The following is a 13,096-nucleotide window of genomic DNA, read 5'->3' on the forward strand; positions in this document are numbered from 1 at the left end:
AGGGCTGGCTGCCCACTCTAGCAACCTGGATGGAGTGAGAGGGAACGAAGTTCTTCCCAGCCTGGCAGAATCTCCAAGTGTGGCAGCAGATGGGACGTGGTGGGGGGAGGGGGGACTCAGAACTGCCGAATAGGTGATTCCATCTTGTTCTTTGAAACAGGTCTGCCAGTTAAAGATTCACTTTCTAATTCCTTTAGAAATGGACCACTTGCAACGTTGCCACGGTCTGAACAATTTGAATTGAATCGTGCAGAGATTCGGGTTGGGAAGCTAGACAGACCCAGGTTCAAATCCAGACTTAGCCACCAATTGGCTCTGTGACCTTGGGCAAGTGACTTTATTGCCATGTGCCTCAGTTTCCTAATGTGTAAATGGGAATAATATCTCAGAGAGACAGAGGGAGAATTCAACTATGTAAAACACCTGGAATTGCTCCTGGTATAAAGTTGGTGTTAGTAAGTGTGAGCTATTTTTATTTTATTATTAAAAATTTTTTTTACGCATTTATTTATTTTTGAGAGCGAGACAAAGCATGAGTGGGGGAGGGGCAGAGAGAGAGGGAGACAACAGAATCCGAAGCAGGCTCCAGGCTCTGAGCTGTCAGCCCGCTGCGGGGCTCGAACTCACTGGCCGTGAGATCATGACCTGAGCAGAAGTCGGACACTTAACCAACTGAGCCACCCAGTCACCCTAGTAAATGTGATCTATTTTAGAAACCACTTCCTAAGCATGTCCCACAGAATTTTCCTTTCCATTACGTTGATTTGAAATCGTGGATGCCACACTGCACAGTGTGAGATACACACAATATAGGTTAACAGCACATGAGAGCTTGGACTGAACACACAGCTGTCCTTGTCAGGAGGTGTGTGGGCAATAAGACAAGTCACATGCTGTTTGTCAGGAAACTGGGTCAAAACCAAAAGAAATACTCTGAATTCCTGTCAGGAAGGCCTGGAGTGTCGGGGAGCTGTTTCTAGTGTGCAGGAAGACAAGAGCCAGGGACAGGTACGAAGAGAATAAAACAGGGCAAGGCCTCAAGGATGAGAACAAACGTGTCTGGGAGAGGAGGGAAGGGCAATTGAAACATACTCACGCTTTCGGGGTGCCTGGAGGGGCTCAGTCGGTTAGGTGTCTGTCTCTTGATTTCAGCTCAGGTCATGATCTCACAGTTCGTGGGTTCAAGCCCCAAGTCAAGCTCCAGGCTAACAGCAGGGAACCTGCTTGGGATTCTCTCTCTCCCTCTCTCTCTCTGCCCCTTCCCTGCTCATGCACCTGCACATGCCCTCTCAAAATAAATAAACATTAAAAAAAAAAAATACTCAGGCTTTTAACTAGAAAGCTCCACCCTCTGGTCTTTCTATTTTTAAAAACCGCACAAGACAGTGGTAGCCAACACACCAATCATGTTCTTGGAACAACCAGCCTAGCTTCTCCCTTTATCTTATCTTCAGCTGCTGCCATGTGTTCCAGAATGTTGCTACTGTTCCCTTCCTTACTTTCAAGTAGGAGAAAAAGGCAGGCTGTGTACCTCATGACCCTCCAAGCCCACCCATCCCCATCGCTCATCCCCTCCAAACACAGTGAGCTATGGCCTTGAGCTGACATTTGACCCACGAGCCGGTGTCGTCTGAAGTTTTTCAAAAGCCAGAGAAGATAGATGTTGACCTGATCTGGCGGCTTCCTCTCCCAGAACCACTGGCCGAATCTCGCCATTAAGAATGTGCCTCTCCTGCCTCGTAAGACCAGCCTACGCAGGGGAAGGGGAGTGGGAGGGAGGAAAACCGGAACTGCTGCCTGTGTGCAAGCTTTTTCGGGAATTTCGGAGCCACTGAAGTGACGGGAGCAGCTGACAGGACAAAACCCTCTGCCGTCTCCCAGACTGCCCCTCAAGGAAAGAAAAACAGAAGAGGTGAAAGAGGAGGAGCACGGGAGGCTCATGGGCGCAGGTCCTTTCCACCGAGCAGCTTTCATGGACTTCTGGTGCCATCAGTCTTCCAGCGGGGAAGCCCAAGCGTGCCAAGAATGTTAGCTACGGGCTTTGAAGCTTTACGAGGCTGAGTACTCCACCCACCACACACCTCAGGAAAAGCCTGGAGGCCTGGCACGGTAGGTTTTCCCTCGCAGCCTTCAGTCTGATCCGGTTGGACTTGATGCCCACTCTTGTGGCTCCCTTGCCCTGTGACCTTGAGCATTCGATAAACCTCTCCGGGCCTCAGCTTTCCCATCCATGGGAGTGAGATCCTGTGCCTAAACTGCAGGGCTGTTGTATGGTTACACAAGTGCCTGGAACACAGGCTCCGTCACTTGAAGGATGCAGAGACTCTGTGACTGGCCTCTAACAAACTGCCTCACCTTTCAGCAATTCAGGGCTTGTTTTCCACCCATAAAGCAGGAATAGCACATCTTTGGGAATTTGTAGGTATTACACACAAGGTCTGACTTTCTGTAAGCTATTTCACATCTTCTATCAAGGAGAACGTCAGTAGGTCTGAGCCATGGCATCAAATAGAATGGCCAAAGAGTTTCTGTGCTTCAGTAATGGACAATACTGAGGGCATCCTTCTCTCTAGACAAAGGGGTCACGTGTCATGAAATTGGCCAGAGGAGGGGCGCCTGGCTGGCTCAGTTGGTAGAGCATACCAACTCTTAATCTCAGGGTTGTGAGTTCAAGCCCCACGTTGGGCATGGAGCCTCCGAAAAAAATTAAAAAAAAAAAAAAAAGAAAAGAAATTGCCCAGTGGAGCAATTAATCTAGGATTCAAGAGCGGTAAAGAAAAGAATCACACAGGTGAGAAACATAAAAGGGGAGACACATATGCTCCGTGCATGCAGTGGTTAAGCACAGATTCTTGGCTAGACTGCCAGTCTTGATCTTGGCTCCATTATGGCGCATCCTTGCAACTCGGCCTCATCGCCCGCAAAATAAAGTGCTTTGAGGATAAGTTAATGTACACGCAAAAGTACTTAGAACATCAGCCGGCATAGAGAAAGCTATTAACAATTGTAGATGGTTTTTACTCACCCAAGATCCAAAATACCCCAGGGCGATCCCTTCTGACTCCCTTGCAGTTAGGTTGGCTCATGTGACCCACGCCCATCAGTGGGCTGAGGACAAGTGCCCGTGTCATTTCAGGACTGAAGCACGGAAGAGTCGGGGCGTGTTTGCCAACTTTTCCTTACCCCCCGCCGTCAGGGAAACCGTGTGCTAAGATGGTAGAGCGGCAAAGTGGAAGTAAACTGAGTCACTGGATCACCACATGAACAGCTGCCCTGCAGCGAATTTTAGAAAATTAGGAAACATTTGCTGAGCACCTGGAGCTTTCCAGAAATTACATGTAGTACTTTGTTTTTAATAATTCTGTGTTGCTACAGGACAGTGGTTCTTAACTGGGGGAGGTTTGGGCCCCCAGGGGACATCTGACAATGGAGATATTGACTGTCACAACCGAAGGGCTACTACTGGCATCCAGTGGGTAGAGGCCAGTGACGCTGAATGACCCTGTACGTGGATGAAAAGTGCACAAAGAAACCCTCCTGTGGCAGCCCAGGCACTGTCTCCTGCAATGAGCACCAGTGTCCTCAATCTTCCAGAAATCTCCTGTGCGTACACACAGGCACACCCGTATCCTTTACGCTCAGTGGGAACAAATTGCACACTGTTCTACACGTGTATCTTCACGTTCTTTCCGTGTCAGAACCAACCCTATCTGCCTTAGTGCTCAAAGAACCAAACATGCTGATTTCTCACATCAGGGCACAATGGAAGGCCTTCCCCAGGGGTGCTTTATCTTCGTCCCAGCCCCACTCCCAGAAATCGATAGAGTCAACTGGCCTGGGAAGGCCTGCATACCCACCATTTTCCCTGAGTACCATCAAGCTTGAAGGCTACAGCTAGTCCTTCCCTCTGCGCCTGGCTCTCGCGGGATCTCACTCCACCCGAGTCTCCAGTCTCACTCACTCTATTCCCCCTTCCCCACAGGCATTTAAACGTGTTCTCACCTCCCTCACACCACCTCGTCCATCAGCCACTACTGCCACCCTTCCCCCTTCTAGAACAGCCAAGTCTCCTCACTCACTCACGTTACATTCAATTCACTCTTCAGACCGTTTAGGTTCCTCTCTCCCAGACCACCAAGCTCGAACTTTTCACATCTTACCTTTCCTCTCAACTGACCCTACAGCACACCCCTTTTGAAGTACTTATGTTGCTTCTACAACTTTATCAACATTCAGCTGGTGGGCTGGAAGCAGAGTCCAGCAAAAATATATGTGAGTACAACCCTATTAATCCAGGATGAAAATATTGGTGGCAACCAGGTTAAATACTGGGTGTAAACCAGTGAATGCAGGTGCTGCTTCTTCATGGTCCTCCAGTTTGGGAAATCTGGATTGGTGGTAGGCACGGGTGTGGGGTTTGCTGCACTTAGCAACAGCAGGAGTAAAGTCCTAACAAAACTGGGTACACTACGGAACACATTAAGATGGAGAGATTTATTACAGATCCAAATCAAAATAGCAAACAAGCAATCTGACAACTCTAGAGTTCAGGAGAGAAGTTGGATATAAATTAGGGTCTTCAACATAGATGGTATCCAAAGCCATGAAAAGTAGGTGGGTTTCAACAAGGGAATGAGTGTAGACAAGTCCAAGAACAAATCCCTGGGAAAAGAGGAGCTGGAACTGGCAAGAGACAGAGGAGGAGCAGGGTAGCACATCACTGCACACAAGGCTAAGGAAGCGGTTCTGGAAGGAATAGTCAGACCTGTCAAACAGGACTGAAGGTTAAGTAGAAGACTGGACCTCTCAATGTGGTCAGCACTGCTGACCTTGACATGCGGCTTCAGTGGGGTGGCAAGCCTGATGGGAGTGCTTGAACAGTAAAAACTGGGAAAGCTCGTATAGAAAACTCACCCGAGGAATTCTACTATAAAAAAGAACAGAAACTGGAGACGGACGTGGCCTGAGACCAACCCATCCTGAGTCATAGAAAATGTGATTTCTTTAAAGGGCATCTAATTCCCTCCTACTATTTCAGAACAAGGAAGGAAATCCCATCATGCTCTCTTTCAACTGTTTTCATCTACTAGAAATTATTTTGCAGCCAGACTTGCTGCTAATAGAGAGCCACAGAGCATTTAATTCCTAAGAGTGAAGTTCCTATAGGTATTAGGCTTATCAGGTAGCCCACCAGGGAGGAAATAGGGCCCCCCCAGTAGATAAAAGGCAAACTACAGACTTACTAGTTACATGCTGTTTTCAAACTAGTGGGTTGGGTAAAATCAGAAGTGATTTCTTGGGGCGCCTGGGTGGCGCAGTCGGTTAAGCATCCGACTTCAGCCAGGTCACGATCTCGTGGTCCGTGAGTTCGAGCCCCGCGTCGGGCTCTGGGCTGATGGCTCAGAGCCTGGAGCCTGTTTCCGATTCTGTGTCTCCCTCTCTCTCTGCCCCTCCCCCGTTCATGCTCTCTCTCTGTCCCAAAAATAAAAAATTAAAAAAAAAAAAAAAAAAAAAGTTGAAAAAAAAAATTAAAAAAAAAAGAAGTGATTTCCTTCCTGCTAAGATACATACCGCAAATATTTTCTAAGTATGCGTGCAAATGGGTACGTGATACATGTGCTAATTTAATATCCTAAGTGAAATTCTGCACAACATCTGGGTCAGAGTGTACTTTGCATTATCAAAAAGGATGAACCAGAAGAAGGGAAAATGCATGACAAAGTCTTTACTTTTAAATGATTATCAGTACACGATGTAACAAGTTTTTGAATTCTATCAGCTAGTAATTTTGATTAAGAGAAACTAAAAGCAGCCCAAACAATTATACTAGTATTTATTGTTCTAACCCTTAGCCAGAAAGGACTATTTTAAGACTGGCTGCTGCTTCACACAAGTTACAAATAACTATGTACTACTTTTTCATAGATAAAGCCCCTGACCTTTAAGAAAGCTATAGGGAAAAAAATATTTAATCCCTTTCTTTCTTTAAAAAAAAAAAAAAAAAAAAAAAAAATTTCATTTTTTTTTTTTTACTACATCTAAGAAAGAAAAAGTATTGATATATATGTTGCTTGAGCTAAAAGGCATAGGAAACAGACAACATATACACTTTAAATTTTAAGAAATATGAGGTAAAAGAAAATCTTTGGATAAGCTCTAAGTTTGTACAAAGAAGCTAGATCTGCTATTCTCTAAAAAGTGAAGGGATCTACTATATGACATACAGAAATAATTTAATGCCTTTTCACAAGAAAGTAACTCAAGCTTTGCTGAAGCCTCATAACCACGAAGGCATCGAAAAATGCCAATCCGCGCGCAGAGCTGCTCCTTCCTCCCCTATCCGTTTATGCGGTAGTTTTCATGGATTTCTGGCCGGATGTCACAGACAAAGGCCAAGAGGTTATCCAGGACTTCATCCCTGTTCTGCTGGAAGTAGGTCTGGAGGATGGTCATCTTCTCCTGGGTCTCCTTCTCCACCTCAGTGCTGCAGCTGCCGTGGGATCCCAGGGCCTGGAGTCGGGGGGCAAGGACACACAGGGAAGGTCAGGCTGACGCTCTGGTTGGCACAACCTCCTTAGTTCTGGAGAAACCCAGTCTCGTCGGTGAATACAAAGAATCAGCTACAGGCAGTGTGCCCTCGTGACTGAAGAGTATGCGGGAAGGTGGTGTTCCCAGTTACTGGGAGCAAAGAAAGGACGCAATCCCTTGGTGGCCAACCTTCACACATCTATCAAAAGGTAAACTGCACAGCGTTTCCACCGCTCAGAAATTACCCCGGAGAGCAGTCCCTTCACATCTCTCTAGTGTCTAATGGACCGCCTTAACCAAAGACTGGAAAGAACCTTAAGACCCGTTGTACAGCAAGACGGTACAAACTGTCAAATATGCAGTTTAAGAGGAAAAAAGCAAGACGTAAAATGGTGTCAGCGTGGCTGGTAAATGCATATCCTTGTGTGGTTTTAAAAGGCAGAAATAAGTGATGTTAAAAAAAAAAGTCAAAAAAATAAATAAACCTGAGGGCACAACAGGATGCAATTCGGGAGGAACCCGCAGTTTACATTAACCAACACTGGTTAATGCTCTAGTTCTTACATTCGGCAGTGGATTCACCAGCATTATGAATACATGACATCTTTTCTTTCAAGCAGAATATTCTAGAAGGATTTGCAAGAAACTACTAACAGTGACTGCCTCTGAGGAGGAGTCCAGGTCTGGGTGGGAGGGAAACTAACTTCACCGTTGCCCTATTTTACTGCTTGAATTTTTTTACCATATTCGTGTCTTACCCCTTCAAATTCCAGTCACAATATAACACACATGGACGGATAAATTTCCTTTATCCTCAGTCTTCACAGTATGGCTGGCTTTTGTCAAGTGTATATCTACTTGATTAGAATGAGACCTATCAGGTTCTTGAAGACAAAGCTTTTTTGCATTGATCCTTTCTATCTTGTAACCGGTTTCTGCCTCTTTACGTGTATGTTAACAGCTACAGGCCTTCCTATCTGTATGCACACTACAGTGCTTAACGAGAAAGCATTCTCTCGCATGTTACCTATTCCTCCAAAACCTGTCCAGAAGCCATCCCTCCACTTTTCACAGATGAGGAGACCCAGGCTCAAAGAGGTCAAAGTGAACATGCAAGGATTCAAACCCAAGTTTCCTGAGTTCAAACTTATGACCCTTCATCCTATATTGTAACTGTTCATATTAGCGGAATAAGGGGCCATCGCATATTAGCTCAGTCGCTAACTCCTACTTTTAAAATTTTAGTCCAAAACCCCTACTGCGGGGAAGGGACAGGAGAGGGGGACACAACCTCTGTTCTACGAATAGACACCGTATGCCAAGTCTGGGTTCGCGGTCACAAAGCCCAAGGGGTTACCACAAACATTGCTGGAAAACCTCGGGGCTCATGCCTACACCACAGCGCTGATCCAGGCTCTGTGAGTAACTGCAGCGTAGATGTAAAAATAAGATGAAGTGGTCGCCCCGACAAGAGTATTTCCACACTGTTCTGTGGGCGGTCTGACAGTTTACAGCACCCATCTACCCCGCTGCAAGAGCCAGAGACACTTTAAGTTTTAACAGCACTGTAGCCGCCCAGTGCAAAGATAAAAGGAACTTTTGCCACTTACTGCTCAGAGGGAGGCACGTGCCTCAGGCCTGGGAGGGTGTGCGCCTGGAACACCCAATGCAGGCCACAGGGCAGAACTTGAGAATGGAGCCCACAAAGACAAGGCAGAGTTGACAGATGGAAATGAAGTCCTGAGAGCATCATTTAAGCTCCTGATCAAAATAAAGTTAGCCTTTTGCCTGGGTTTTTCATTATACAAGCCAATAAATTCCATTTTCCTTAAAATCAGCCTGAATTGCTTTCTGTTACCTGACAGTTTCTTTTCTCCGTAAAGCCCTCCTTCATCCCTTCCCCTCTCTGGGATCTGTTGCTGTACTAGTACTTCATGCATCTCACGCTCCCTGGCCCGGCCTGTACTGTCGCTAAGTGTCTCTACGACACTGAGGTGGGGCTCCGTCTGATGTATGCTTACGACCACCGTGGCTCTCTCACAGCTGGAACTCTGCCAGACTTGCATTTCATTGCCGAGTCTCCCTGACCATCAGACTATAGGAGGTAAGCTCCACGAGGCAGGGACCATGTCGACTTCTGCTCACAGCTGACCCCCTAGCATCTGGCACAAGCTAACATGTTTAATAGATATTTGTGAAATGACTAAGTGAAGACCAGGGTTCGATGTTAGTTAAAAACTGATCACCGAGGAGACTCAGCCTGAGCATCCAAAAGACAAACCTTCAAATTTCTGCCAGAAATCACAATCTCCAAGCTATGCTAGATATTTTGAGAGCCTGGGGAAAAGGGAAGAAGAGGAAAGCCTCAGGAAACTAAAGCAGTAATGAAAATAAACCAGGCCCACCGCAGCTTCCTTGGCCTTGAACTCCTTCTCCCTTTGCAGGCGGTACTGTTCAATTTCAGCCTGAGCTTCTTCTTTGGCCTGCTTCAGCCTCCGGTTCTTTCCTGTTTTCAAAGGAAAAAGCTGCATCAAGAAGTGGTTAAAAGACAAGTAGAAGAGGAAGCAGAGACTGAGACAGTAAATTCTAACAGGTAACAAGGAAAAAAGTTTTATGCTATAGTCCCAAGAGACATGCACGGGGGCATTCAAAGCTAACTAGCAGTATAGGTTCCTGCCTCCTGCAAGCTGTACTTAGCTAGGAAGTGACTAGATAAAAAGGACCGTCTTCCATAACTGCAAACAGAAAAATGATGGAAACAATTCTGCAATGTGTCAGAATATTCTCTCAATCTCCACTGTTAAGAACCAACATAAAATGGGTGACATTACCCATCTGGGGAATTCTTGCTCTTCCTAAGAAGTAAACACCTAAGTATGCTGTTGATTGTAACTAGAGGTCTGAGTGAGGAGAGGAATATGCTCCCAAGAGACAGTAACCTAAAATGTAACTAATGAGACAGATGATGTAATATTGGAAACTAAAACCATGCCTGTGCACAAGGAAATAAGTAACAAAGTGGTTCTGGGAAGGTATCCTGAAATGGGGAGCACTGGACGGTAAGACTGCACAAGCATCTAAGAAGTGAGGAGACACAGGGGCTCTGGTTTCTAGAGAATAAACATACAGCTGAAAAGATTCTTTAAATTCCATCAGACCCTGTCTGAAAACAGACCACAAGACCAGCCAGCATATATTCTCTGCTTTGATCCTCTGCTCACTGATCAAACTTCTCAGAAACCCAAATTGAGGCTATATGATCAACCTGAGCATTTATTTAATCCAGAGCAAAAGACATCCTGCACCTAAAAGTAAGCTTTATTAGACATTCTTGTACATCAATTTCCCAAATGCCACTCAACCCATGTAGACAAATGAAAGTGAATTTAACCTCCCATCTCCTGATGAAGAACAGGATTTTCGATGTATAATGACCCCACATCAACACTCCATCATGTTTCTGGTGAAACAATCAACAGACCTCTCTAAAAACCCCAAACCTATTTCTGTAAGTGTATGTTTTCTCCAGTATTATTTAGGGCCTACTGCTGTCCCTGTGAGCTAACTTCTACCCCTGTCCTCCACATGCCATCCTCCTTATCACCCATCTCCAAACCCATACTTCAGAGCTGAAGGTCTTTTCTAAACCAACAATCTACAAATAACACTTATGACTCAAACATTATGCTAGCTCCACATAATTTCACAATACCACTCTCTTGGTCACTGCTAACTCCCAAAGTTCTCTGAATTAAGATAAACCATTCCCTGCCCATCAGATATCTTCAAAGTTCAATGCTGACAGGCTTGTCTGAAAACCAAAAATAAATACTTGAACAGGAAATCATATTTCTTTTACACCTTATTTTTGTGGGAGCCAGTATTTTATTGGCTCCCATAATGAAATAAACATCACTGAAACAGCTACGTCAATGAAATAAACCATAACACAATTTTTTTTTTAAGTTTTATGGTCCAAAGAAACAATTTCAAGAAAAATTTAAGTAGGATCCCTTTGCCACATATGTACTGCCTCTTCCCAATTCCTAAATGGGCAAGATAACCATAATTACAAATCAAAAAAGGCAGTGATTTTTTTCAAATTGTAGCTCTTAATACTTCTGTTTCTTTAAAAAAAAAAAAAATTTTTTTTTAACGTTTATTTTTGAGAGAGAGAGAGACAGAGCATGAACAGGGGAGGGGCAGAGAGAGAGGGAGACACAGAATCGGAAGCAGGCTCCAGGCTCTGAGCCATCAGCCCAGAGCCCGACATGGGGCTCGAACTCACAGACCGCGAGATGGTGACCTGAGCTGAAGTCGGACGCTTAACCGACTGAGCCACCCAGGCACCCCTCAATACTTCTGTTTCTAATTACTGCAAATTCTGAGGTGTATATTAGCCATAAACTCACTCCTTTAAAACAAATTCATTCAGTAAATATGTAATAGCTATATGACCTATACAAGACCCTGCACTAAGCTTGATGAGATAAAGAAAAATGTATAACATGACCCCTACATCCAAGACACTCAGAATTATTCTGACCGTTTTACAAATATTTGTTCCTGCACCTCCCCCAAATAATCTCACATACTTCCCAACAGTAACTTCTGTTACTAATGAGCCACCACAGGACAAACTCTGAGAAGTCATTCTGGAAATACTTTATCATCAAGGCCATGATGAGAAATATTCTATGAAGAACACAAAACTTTCCAGTCACCAGCGCAAGAATAAAAGGCTTGTTCCCATCATCCTCAGCTCCCTCAAAGAAAGCTTTTCCTATGAAATAGAGTATTTCATAGGAAATACTCTAAGCCAGAAAATATAAGAGCCGTGCTTGAAATCTACTTGGGTATGGGATAAAAGTGTAAGTCTTATGACAAGAGAAACACCAAAGAATTACTAAGGGCCATACTCCTTGCATGGGAAAAGAGGCCTCTAGGCTCCCGCTATGCTTTTTCTCACGGTATGGTCAAATCATTTCAATAAGCCTCCTATCACCCATCTGTATAACAGGGATAAGGATACCTTTCTCACCAGATGGGAAAATGAATACATACGATTAAGTTACACACAGTCCATGTACTCCAGGAGCTTAGTCTAGTGACTAAGCCCTATTAAGAAACCTGTTATCGCATCGCGATGACAGAAATAAGGTCTTAGGAAGGACTCTGCCTGGTTTGAGAGAAGGACAAAGCAGGGAAGGCTTCCTGGAAGAAATGCTGCCTAAATTTTGAGATCTGAAGAAAGACTAAGTGTTAAAGAGAGAGGAAACTAGGAAAAGGCACTTTCAACTGGAGAAAACAGCTGTACCGAGGCTTGCAGGTGAAATAAGGCATCACAGTGGCCCAGGATGGCTGGAGGAGAGAACCCAAAAATGAGATGAGGGAAGAAAGCTAGAGCCCGATCCAAAAACACTGCCTACACCCTATTAAGGAATCTGGTCTGGGCAACCCAGCCCTCTCACTCTTGAGACCTTTGTACTTTTGCTCAATAAACCCTACTGTTTTGCTCAGAAAAAGAAAAAAAGAAAAAGGAACCTGGTCTTTATTCTGCAGGCGCTAAACTGACTGTAAAGGAAGTGGGGAAGTCCTATCTGCACCCCAGGGAGGACTCTGTTGGAAGGAGAATGCACTTGGAGGAGGTTGGATCCACCCGTTAAGTTCCTTAGCAACCTTACACTTCTGACTCTAGCCCCCATCTCATCTGCAACTAACCCACCCAGCATTGGCTTCCTCCACTGGGGCTTTTGAATACCATGATGATGGAGACACCGGTCACCGGTACACCGGGTAATGCGTCTGGCACATATTAATCACATTTAAAAAAAATTTTTTTTTTAAGGAATTAACGAAGCACGCTGGTACCAGAGCCTCAGAAAACCTAGTGTCCCGGACTAAGATGCTAGCTGTGGGGATGGGGGAAAAGTTAAACAGGCGTATACACCTTGGCTACTGTCTAAACGTGGCGAACAAGAGAAGCAGACGTGGCAAAGAGGACTCTGTGTTCAACAGCATGGATTACGGTAGCTCTGTACACTGACACAAAACAACCCAAAGGAGCAAGTGACAGGGAGAAAGACGAGTTCCGTTTGAAAAGCCCATTTCACAAGCCAACCAAGACCCCAAGGTCATCCACCTACTATTGTCTCCACGCCCTGTCTACTACCCCACATCGCGGCTTCCAGTCGACCCTCAAGCCTTCCAGAGCCTCAGATCCAGACAGTTTCGAGCCACACAAGATCCCGCGATTGTCACCACCCCTCCACGCCGCAGTTTTTCGGGCCTCATCTACCTACGACCTCCTGCGGCCTGGCGGCGTTTCGTGCACTGGCACCACGCCTGGCCGCCCCACCCCGAAACTCACGCTTGCGGGCCTCCGACACCTTCTCGGCGGCCCGCTTCTCGGCCTGCAGCAGCTGCTGGATGCCCTGCGACTGGCTGGCCATGGCGGTGGCGACTCTGAGGCCGAGGTAAGCGGCCTAGATCGGCGAGCTCGCCCCCTCGGGTCAGCTGACCCAGGAGCCTAGGATCTGCGCCTGCGCTGTGAGGCGGCGCCCCGCCC

The 13,096-nt window shown here is 45.8% G+C and overlaps 2 protein-coding genes across 2 annotated transcripts in view; both read right to left on the minus strand.

Moving 5' to 3' along the window:
• Positions 1–1,123, minus strand: part of TMEM268 (transmembrane protein 268) — a 34,934-nt gene extending 33,811 nt beyond the window's left edge. Inside the window, exon 1 of the mRNA XM_047829990.1 lies at positions 1,097–1,123. The gene's annotated coding sequence lies outside the window, so the exon portion shown is untranslated. The remainder of the gene's footprint in view (positions 1–1,096) is intronic.
• Positions 1,124–5,710: 4,587 nt separating this feature from the next.
• On the minus strand, positions 5,711–13,063 carry ATP6V1G1 (ATPase H+ transporting V1 subunit G1). Its single transcript, XM_047829991.1, has 3 exons — positions 12,899–13,063; positions 8,934–9,034; positions 5,711–6,510 (listed from the first exon to the last, which is right to left on the minus strand). The coding sequence occupies exons 1-3, from the start codon at positions 12,978–12,980 to the stop codon at positions 6,337–6,339; spliced, it is 357 nt and encodes a 118-aa protein (XP_047685947.1). The 5' UTR covers positions 12,981–13,063; the 3' UTR covers positions 5,711–6,336.
• Positions 13,064–13,096: the final 33 nt, after the last annotated feature.

This window comes from Prionailurus viverrinus, chromosome D4, assembly GCF_022837055.1.
Source record: "Prionailurus viverrinus isolate Anna chromosome D4, UM_Priviv_1.0, whole genome shotgun sequence".
Classification (NCBI taxonomy): Eukaryota; Metazoa; Chordata; class Mammalia; order Carnivora; family Felidae; genus Prionailurus; species Prionailurus viverrinus.

Bases quoted from the DNA above. Each gene is read 5' to 3' on its own strand.
- ATP6V1G1 (XM_047829991.1), bottom strand. From the start codon at position 12,980: ATGGCCAGCCAGTCGCAGGGCATCCAGCAGCTGCTGCAGGCCGAGAAG. The intron at 9,035-12,898 runs GTGAGTTTCGGG...CTTTGAAAACAG, and splicing joins GGTGTCGGAGGCCCGCAAGC to GAAAGAACCGGAGGCTGAAG. The intron at 6,511-8,933 runs GTGGGCCTGGTT...CCCCGACTCCAG, and splicing joins TCAAGGCCAAGGAAGCTGCG to GCCCTGGGATCCCACGGCAG.